At 36.0% G+C, this 10828-nt stretch overlaps 1 protein-coding gene across 3 annotated transcripts in view; it reads right to left on the bottom strand.

Moving 5' to 3' along the window:
• Positions 1-441: 441 nt before the first annotated feature.
• The window catches only part of CCSER2 (coiled-coil serine rich protein 2), an 85301-nt gene continuing 74914 nt past the window's right edge, over positions 442-10828 (bottom strand). For 2 of the 3 annotated variants that reach the window (XM_026069976.1, XM_026069978.1), the window contains one exon: positions 442-3059. In XM_026069976.1, the coding sequence (XP_025925761.1) occupies positions 2238-3059 (822 nt within the window). In that variant the 3' untranslated portion in view covers positions 442-2237. The remainder of the gene's footprint in view (positions 3060-10828) is intronic. The other variant, XM_026069977.1, reaches the window with a different exon arrangement.

The raw sequence follows: 10828 nt of genomic DNA, 5'->3' as shown, positions 1-10828 counted from the left end.
TAAAAAAGGAAAAAACTTCCATAGAAATATATATGGACCTGAAAATGAACCAGGAATCTGATCATTCCTTCAGCAGTTTTTACACTCTTGAGAAATATAGTCAGCTGCCAGGAGCTAATTTTGGGGAATATAAAAAGTCAATTTTATTTTCTTATCAAAAGTAAACATCTACTCTGATTCTGGACAAAGGCCATCTGATTCAATGCTTTCCAAGGAAAGAAATTTTCCTGGAGAATAATTCTAACAGTAATCTCAAATTATACTTATTTTGATCCTTTAGCAACTGCAACAATTAATGCTGCTCTTGTTGTTTCTTGCTTAACGCCCTCTCCCCCTCCCCCCCCAAATTAACAGAAAGTCCTGCAGGTCTTCAGAATCATATAGCCAGTTCTGAAATAAACATAATCTGCCCCCCCTGCCCGCTCCCCCCCCCCCCAAGCTTTCAATTTTCCACCTCATTGTCAGGTGAAAGACCAGTGAGAAATCTGAAATTTTCTTGGACATTAATTATGCATTGAGAAATACAACTCCAATGATTTTTTTCCCTTCTCTCCTCCAACCAGGGTATCTATTCCTGGTTAAAGGGCTTATATTACAAAAGTTGATTATTGAACATATTTATGAAATGTCTATACCTATTCACTTTATTATCTCAATATACTGTATCATGTCAGCATCATATAGCCAAAGCCTAGAACAAACTATTACTATGTTTCATTTTTCTGTCCTTATATGCTGTTCAGGAACAGATTTTGAGTAAAATAATTGTAACAGGGTTATGCTGATGATTTTAAAACCAATTTAAGAATTGGGAAGAAAAAAGTAAAATCCAAGAGACAGTGATGGGGAAGAGGGGGAGAATGGGAGATGGGACAGAAGGACAAGTTTTTAAGCACACTTCACTGGATATGCATATATTCAACCCACAGCATGTGTGCCATGGTCCCATAGTTGCACCACGATGGGCAAATATTTCCAGACCACTTTCAGAAAAAATGCTTTCCTAGAGAGCAGAAAGACTTTTTTTTTTTTTTATTTCCCCCAAAAGCTCCTTCCCAGTTATCATGCACTTTAGAAACTAGAGAGAAAAAAAAAGGGAAAGAAAACAACCCAAAACAAAATACACATCTCTGAAAAACTCTTAGAGTACCAGCTCTGATTAGGACATAATAGGATTGCTCAAAGCAAATAGGTGGCGTTATTATTTTTTTCATAGATGCTTTTTTAAATCAAATTTTATTATGTAAAATAGTTCCATATTCTTACATATATGGCAAAATTTTGTGCAAACATTTCAAGTCAGGTACTTCAGAGTCTTTCGATAATAAACAGAAATCAATAAATACAAGTAGCACAATAAAAGTTAAAAATATTAATTAAAATGCATGTTGTGCAACCTCAACATAGGTGTTATGGACCCCTTATTCCCAGAGGCTCTTTACTTACCAATTCACAAGAGCCTGTATTGGCAGGTTTTGCACAAGTATCCTTAGCACTGCGTTTCAAAAATTTACCCAATAATGTGTCTATTCAACACAATAAAAGCATGCCACAATGTCACAACAAATGATGATGTCTAAGAGAAGATCTGTTTCACCCTGTGAAATCTGCTTACTGTCTGTGAACAGTGAAAATGGCATAAATAAAAAACAGAGCAACTTCAGATTACAGAAAAACAAACAAAAAAAACTCCCCAACCCATCAAATTAAATAACATTAAATATGTCAGTCTTCGGATAATGATAAATACAAGGATTTTGCATAGGCCTCTGGAACACAGAGTCAGAATTATGGCCAATAAAACATCTGCTACTAAGTCTAATTTTCCACCACTCTAACCTAACTAGCAGTCAGAACCAAAAAGTTAGACTGAATAGTAATTTCATTGTCTAATAACTCAAAATACAGATTTCTGCCTTCCTGAAATACCTAGTGCGGCATTCTGGTATTTGCAGTCACCACAGACTTGAGTTTTTGCTTAATTATTAAGATCAATGGGCAGTACAATCGTTAATGCAGACTTACAATATACTTGAACACTCAGGAGAAGCTGCACAGCTGATAACATGAACTTCAGAACATAACAGAATGGAATATGCAAACACTAAAGAAAGATGCTACTTTTAATATTTACTCAGGATTGCAGGATGTAGATAAAGCAGCCTCAACAAAGGCATTCAATACATGGGAAGTAAATTAATGTATGGCATCATTCAGTGAGATGTGTACACACGTTCTCAATGTGTCTTTGGTTTAGGGAGGCGGGAATGCCGATTAGAGGGCAAGCTATCCCCAGAATGCAAACCGGTACTCTGTATTTGCACATTTTCCTTTCTTTGCACCGGTGGCTTTGGGATGTTAGTCTTTGAAGAAGTGTTTTGAGGCTCTGGAGACACCAGTGTGGATTTCTGACTGCTTGTTTGCTTAGATTTAACAAATGACGTAGTTGGTGGGCGCAGTTTAGACACTTTCTGGCTCTGTTTACCCTTTAGGTTAGTCTGACCAGATGTTGGCTCTAGCCGAGTCGGACTACTTGATGGCAGAAGCTCAGGCTCCTTGGAAGCAGCAGACTGATTTGCAGATCGTGCGAGCACGGCCACTGTCAGAGGCACTAAAGCATTTGGGGGCTTTGCAATTCCTAAGGTCTTTGGCTGAGAAGCCTGGTTTGTGAATGAGGGCTGACCCTTCACAGCTAGCTCAGTCTGCACCTCTCTATTATCAGCTCGCGTAGACGTTGGAAAATGGGAACGAGACTGTAGTATACCTTCTTTAATACTAGCCAGCTCCCCAGGGTCTTCAGCATTTTCATTTTTCAGATTTTCCAAATATGATGCATTCTCATCTTTTATGTTTAACTGTACACTCATTAGTGTGTTTAGTTCATTCAGACTATTTGTGAGAGATGCATTTGCAGCATTTTGATTCTTATGATTGCCATTCTCATGAAGACCATGTTTAGGATATTCACTGTGGGCCTCGGTATGTGGCATTTTTGTTAGTTTTCCCTGGGCGAGGTCTGTGGAACTGGGAAGGTTGCTGGAAGGCTGTAGTACTTGAGGCTGTTAAAGAGAAAAGAATACAACAATATATTAGGCAAAGAGAACATAAATTAACATTCTGAACCCAATGTGCATTGACTGGATGCTTGGTAAGGGCTGCATATCTTTTTTTTTTTTTTTAAATCAAAAAGTTGACTTTGGCAAAACAGGATGGTTCATGGGACATGTACAAATATGACTTAGGTGGAAAAAATTATACTAGCACTGAAATACACAACATAAAGAAAAAAAATATTGATTAGCTTAAAACAAAGAACATGAAGAAGGCTTGGTTGATGGTTTTGCTTTATTCTGCAGTGCAGCATAACAATGACGTATGAATACTGATCAATTCTGATTCAAGTGCTTAATAAATAAATGCAACAGCTATTTAACTGCATCCATCCTTTATTTTCTATTCACTGCATACTCAAGTTGGCTATCCCAAACTTTTCGTCAGTGTTAAATATCTCTAAAGGCAGGAAAGGAGTTTAATGGACCACATGAATTTACAGTGCATTTTCCTTGTCTTACTGAGGTCAGAAAATGAGATACAAATATGCTGTAATCAGGTTACTGACTAAACTTAGGTAACTGTTTGGTCTTGAAGGGAATTCAAATGGCCTGATAAAGAAACCATCTTCAACAGTGGTATAACAGAGCACATCTAAAGTTAGAGATCATATACTACATTGATAACCAATGGATAAACGTAACTTAATGAGGATTTTACAATTTATGAGGAGAGAGATTCTCTGAAATTAGACAAGAGAATTGCCAGTTCCTCTTCTGGGTCATTTCTATTTTTTTCTTTGCTCTTCCCTGTAAAAATACTCAAAAGATTAATGTGTACACTAGCTTGACAAACACATTCTGGACCTCAAATTTGTAGAGAGATCTTGGAAGAATTAAAATTTCTGTAATATATGGCAAAACCCAAAACTTACCAACATTTTATCTACACATTCCAGCAAGTTTCAGGTTTGGATGATTTTCTAATTTTCCTTACAAGGGAGGAGACCAGAACTACTACAAGCTAGTCTTATCCCTAATTTTGCTGAAACTACTTGAATTTTTACCAGTTGATAGATTGCATGTACATAGTTAACAGGCTTATAACATTTGTTTACTAGCAAAATATAGTCAGTAAAAAAGAAGCAATGATTTTAAGCTTTACGTAACTTGACTGAAATTGTCACTTCACTCTCTCTCTCTCGACCTGTTCACCACTTCTAAATGAGGAAGCCAATTATCTGTCTGGCCTTTTTAGCTCTTCTGCGAACAGCAGAAAGAGCATAATGATACCTGTGCATGCCAAAGCCCTGTCACATTTCTAGGGTGAGACAGCATCTCAGCACTCATTAGGATTTCATCTTTCACCTGGCAGGATTACTACTCAGTGAAAACTGTATCTTCACTGAAGTTCTTCATCAACAGTATATGTAATAGTAAAAAGAGAAATATCAAGTTTTCTTGATCTAATTCTGATTTACTAACGTTTTTTCCCTTGGAATACACCAATCCTACCTGTAAGCAAGGGCAACATCAAAGTTGGACCAGTGACATCAACAAGTGACAGAGAGGGAAGCACAGACATGTTGAGCAGTCTGAATATTGACTTGGCAAAAGGGAGGGCACAAAAAGACTTAAATGGTGCAAGGTGATCAAAACCTTACTCTAAGAGTAAAGCACATTTCCTTACATGGCCAAGCCTAACCTAGCTTTGTGAGTGTTGTCAAATGCAGAACCATCCTTCTTAACCAAACAATCCTACTGGAAGAAAGCACTACATACAGTAATTCAATATATTAAGAGTTACAGTTTAAAAAATAAATCCTCTAGATATTTTTGTCATTTTTCAGTGTTAATGTAATGGGTTACATAAGTCATTGCCCTTCCAACTAAAAGTTAGGAACTGACAGACAGACATTAGCCAAACTAATTTACTGTTTTGAGAACTTGCCTGTAAAAAAAGAGTGCAGAAACCAAAGCAATACATGCCTGATTATGACACACATATTGCAACAAATAATTCAGATTTCCTAATCCTACTTAAAAAAGAATCAAAAATAGGCATGTTTGTAGCAAAGAGTATTATATCAAATTCTAATATGGGAAAATAATACCGGAAAAGTTTTCCCTCACCTAGGAAGGGTTTCTAAATGCCAGTCTTAAAAAAAAAAAAAAAAAAAGGCATTTAAATATCAAATCTGGGCAAAAATCATAACTTTGTGTCAAATAATCCTAGTTAGAGGATTATTAGTTAGTTAATCAAAGTGAAAACTTTATAAATTACAGAAGAAACTAAATTTATATAAAAAGTTAAGTTAAACACATGAAAACTTCTGAAATACAGCAAAGAAGCAACCTTTTGATAATGCTGTATTTCAAGTTTTTGACAAAAGAGGTGGCAGTATTTGGGTTTTTCCATTTTGACATGTTTCCTTTTTTAATTTTACATTTAAAAATAGCCAAATTTATAATTTCCTCATATTCATTACCTTTCATAACCTAAAATGGTCTAAGGTGCTTAAGATCCATAATGTTTGCAACTCAAAGGTAGAAAACAGCTACAATCTCAGAATTATGAGAAGTACACCAAAGCTGTAGTATCATCTTTTGCTAAATTGCTTTAAATATAGTACTGTTTTTTAATTTTGGATTTCTACTTAGTCAAAGTGTGTCCAATTATCATGATTGCAGATTTAATCTCTTCAAATTGCTAATGCATTAACATTCAAGATGACAATGAAAGTAAAAAAACAGCTTTCAAAATACTCAAGTAATGCTTCACAAGATATCTAACACTGCAAATTCTGTTATCTTCATGCACATCTTACATCTTTGCCTTATATACAAGTTTTCCTTTTCTTAGGGAAATCTTAACTTATGATTAGGCTATTAGTCAAAAAGACAGCTGGCAGAAGGACTTGGTGAAATCAGTCATAAGAAGGAGGGGGAGTAAAAAGATAAAGAAGCATTCCACCTTCCAGCAACAATAATATTTTATTCCATGGAAGTCTTTTAAAAACTTTTACCATTTGCATTGGTTTGAACGCACTTTTGATATTATTTCAGGGAGCAACAGGCCATGACCTGGTGTAGACTGACATGCTAACATTTAAACTTACATTTTTGTCCAATATACAAAATGTTCAGGCGGACAAAAATACTTGCATTCCTTTATGATGCTCCTAAAATGTAAAGCTGGACTCTGTAATATTTCTAGTACAATGTAACTGAGGAAAATTAGTTGTCCCCAGAATATAAGTGCATTAAACATAAGGCTTTGTGCACATGTTCCTTTTTGCAACACAAAGAAACAGACATTTCTGTAATGGCAAAAGCTTTGAAGATTTGCACATATTGATGCACCAAGCAAAATTACTAAATTATAATCCCTACCATATTAGCATAAGAAGAGAATTTCTCTTGGGAGCGTATCTGGCTGTTACATCATCCAGAGAAAAATGACAACATATCCATGAAGAGGTTTACCATCAATACACACTTACTGAACAACTGAGATATACAGATACGAGCATTTTATACTGACAAAGAAGTTAAGTCAATGTGGTCATGACAATGACAGTCATTGCAGTATCACTACTTTAAGGTTCCCTGCCGTTTTGCTTGGGTTATGCCGTATCTCCGATCTCAATTCCCATCATACATTCCATGTAATGCCTCTGTTGAATGAAGTAAGGCTATTTTCTCCCTCTGATATTTTAAGGGACAAGGAAGTGATGCAATGAAGAATCCGAGAACTGCATGCACATCTCTGATAGACATGCATCATGCATAGGGCAAAAAAGCAACAGTGAAAATGTGAGGAGGAGATGGGAAGAAATCTGAAGTTGTACTGTACCACGCTTTATCACAGAAGTAATGGACTAACTTCTCAACTCCTTGCCAATGGCATAATGGGAAAGCAGAGACAAGAAAAAGACAAGGACAATGATGTCAGAGGACCAAGACAAAACAACGAGCAATTGCCATGGCTGAACTGCAACTTTTCAGCATTTGAATTGCAATTAGCATGTCCCCCACTTGTTTTTTTATCCATCTTCCAGAAACAAAGATAGCCCTGTTGTTTAAGTCACACAGTACAAGTAATATTTATAGCAAGACCTGCATGGAATACCTTTGCTCTTAGAACTTGAAGTCGCAAACACATTTTAGCTCTTATACTTAAAATACTCTTAATAGTAGTAACTAGAACTTTTGTGTATGATTATAAATGTATACATCAAAATATTTGCATTCATGAATATACACAATTTTAGATATATCTAACAACAAATAACAACGTCATAAGATGAACTGTATCATGCATTTTGATCATATTTCCTGCACTGTTTATTAACCCATATTCCAAGCTACTCAGTCATGAGCTTGGAGAGACTCAAAATTTCTCCCTCCTCCCCCACCCTGGTGGGGTTTTTTTTGTTTGGCTTTTTTTGGAAGAGGGGATACAAGATTTCCTGATCAGTTCCAACATCTATCTCACTGCCTTGACAGGGTAAGAGACCATTTCACAGCCCTTCGCGTGAGGGCAGAGCCTTGCTCCACTGGAAAGCTGTCATTTTCAAATGTTGTTCCTCTCTCTGGAAAACATCAAGTTCTCACACCTTAAATCCATAGTATCCGTCAGTACATTCATTCTGTTTTTTTTCTTCTTTTTCTTTTAGCTAGCTATATTATTTCTCTGTTTCAGCACTGTAAAATAGCATCCTACAGTATGAAGCATAACTTCAAACAGCGATACAAACAACCTTTTTTCCTTTGCTCTTTTAAACCATTCACCATAGTATGGGGGTACTAAAGTAATTAGCAATATGCCATAGCACGGATTTTTTTCTACATAGTCTGTATAAAAATAAACTTTCAGCTAGACAGTACTTTTCTTTAAGAAATTAATATAACCACATCAAGGCAGGCATTTTATCCATAAATACAGAGTCACATGCAACTAACAGACAAATATGACCATAAAAAATTAAATTTTTGTTGGTAAACATACACTACAAGAGACAACAACTTACAACAAGAGACTACATTTCTACTGAAATCCAATCTCCAACTACCCAAACTGRAAGTATGGAATTTTTCTTAAAAGACGTTTCTTTGTATAACAACACTGGTCTCTCAGAGCAAAAAACACAGACATTTGAAGATAGTAATGTAACAGTCCAAGGATATTTTCAATATTTGTCACCTCTTAAGACAAGTCATGAAATTTCCAAAATAACATCCTGAAGTAACTTTGTTCTGCTAACACATCACTTTGCACTCTCTACAAAGAGCCTGAACTGGTCAAAAATTTATATTCATTATGGAAACATTTCATAATGTTAAGGGACACATACTTGTTTAAAAAAAATCCATGAAAAAGTAAAAAAAGCATGGACCTGATTCATAATCAGCATGCATGCCGGAGCTTTCTTGATGGCAATAAAAAGCTATATATCACCTGTCAGAGTTGCTTACATCACCTTTCTTTGTAATGCTCATATACAAAAACTAACCTCTCTGCAGGAAGAGAACAGTAAGCAGAGATGAAAGCAATTGCAATGCTCGAGTTAGTAACAAACAGAATTTTCATCTCTGTTTCTGTGTGGAGAAGTACTTGGAGTCAGGGGCCTAGAGAAACTGGTATAATGTCCTTGCATTATATCAAGGCTTCATCATTTGCTCATTGAAAATGCGTCTTCTAAACACCAAGTTTCTAGAGCTTCATTATTAAAACTCCAAAATCTAATAGAGAAGTTTTAAAATGTATTGTGGAAACTTTGCTACACATCAAATTATATCCCATTACCAAGAGAAAAAATAAAGGAGGATTACATAAGAGCTAAGTTTAAGACACGCAATACTTGAGGCATAGGAATGAAAAAAACAAACAGTTTTGTTCATGGAAATGACAAAAAACAACCTAGAATCAGAAAAATATTTATGCCATTTAAAATGCTGAATTGTTTCCAAGGCTGCTGAAACAACACTTGAGTTAACAAGCATGAAAGTATTAAAAAAATTAATTCTCATTAAAAGTACAAAAAATACATCTGATTAAAAGTTTATTAATAAGGTGTAGTGTTATGATAAGCTCTTGGGGCAAGGTAGGCAGTAGGTATGCTACCCTTGTGATTACTGCTAATACAAAAGAACTGTAAGCATAAAATAGTATTACAATATTACATAGCAGAGATTTGTTATCCGCCCTGTAGAACAGGAGTAAGGTTATATTACACTGCATAAACAATTGATCATGAACAGTTTACAGATTTATACCCTGATAATCTATAGCACTTGTAAGGTGTCTGTGCATCTGTAAACTATCAGCAATATAGCAAAGAGGCAGCTGTTGAAACCTGCAGTATTCACAAGTGTGGATGATACTTCTAGGTTGGGATCCAGAAGTTATAGAAAGAAATGCTTGAATCAAAGGATCTCCAGACAGAAAACACAGCCAAACAGAAGTGAAATTAATTTCTGTTCCCCATCACCTTCTCTATATTATTGCCAAAGAACACTAATATTGACTGCAAGGCTGATTTTCCTATTCTAACTGGTGATACTGTGTTCAAAACTTGCCTTGAAACACCACCTTTGGCATTCCACAAAGAATAAAAATAAAATAAAATAAAATACAGACCTAAAAACACTGGACCAAGGTAAGAGATAATGTGGGGAGAAGAAAGGATGCTAATTATAATTGCAGTAATATTCTACCTCGTGGGCATGTTCTCCAAAAGCACAGGTATAAGGTATTAATTTTGCAAGAGTGTCAGTTAAGAATGTCCAGCAACCCCCCTAATCTATACTTTATTTCTATGCTCAGTATTTATCTTTTGATCAAGCCTCAGACCTAAAGAAAAAGGCTAGGAACACTCAGTTATGGGAAACAAATGTATCTTCCTGAACATTAGAGTAATCAGAGTCTAGGTTAATTAGTCTATGGCCAATTTTCATCTACTTTATTTGCCCAAATTTTAACTCATAGAAGTTTAATGTGTAAGATGCCTATTGAAAAATCTAACCTGCTTTAGTAAGGGCAGTTCAATAGGGAACCTGAGACTAAGAAGCTGCTGCCCTGAGCGGAGGAATGAGGCGGGGTTCAGAGGACTGGCACCAGATTAGCCTAAGTTATCTTCTTCAGCTAAGCCGTCAGTGAGGATGAGGAGACGCCAGAGGCACGCATCTGGCAGCTCAGACACCATCCTCCCAATCTGACCCGCCAACCGTTAAGTTTCCAAAGCGCGACGTTCATGTGCTCCTCCGGTCTAAAACTGGTCCTTTCAAACTCAGATTATTCTGTGCTGATAGGACAGCAAAATAGTCAGGCTCTGCTACTGCTTGTACTACGCCCAGAAACAGAATACATGACAGTCACCTTTAGGGTTTCTACATTCATTACACACAAACAATATCCCACATCAAACACCACAGGGAAGTAAAGCATAACCCACCACTGCATAGAGAAAAGCCTGTGAAACAGTGTGCATTCCTGATGAGTTGTTTAAATGAACATTGTCACAGAAACATCAAGAGAGTATTTGAAACACTCATAAAATTTACAAGATATTTTACAAGATTGGTTTTTGTAACTGAAGTAATGGTAAGGATTATTACAATCTGAAATAAATGTAAGCTTAGTTTTCCAAGGTGCAGCTTACTCTTCAGATCTCCATGGGTCCTGGAAATTTCAGTGTTTTTGTAATTTTAATTTTACTCTATTTCTTGTGCAAATACACTCCTGGATATTGCTGAGCAATCAAACACACTGTAAT

This window comes from Apteryx rowi, unplaced genomic scaffold, assembly GCF_003343035.1.
Source record: "Apteryx rowi isolate R43461 unplaced genomic scaffold, aptRow1 scaffold_30, whole genome shotgun sequence".
Classification (NCBI taxonomy): Eukaryota; Metazoa; Chordata; class Aves; order Apterygiformes; family Apterygidae; genus Apteryx; species Apteryx rowi.
The sequence above is the reverse complement of the archived record's forward strand: the minus strand, read 5'-3'. Positions and strand labels throughout refer to the sequence as shown.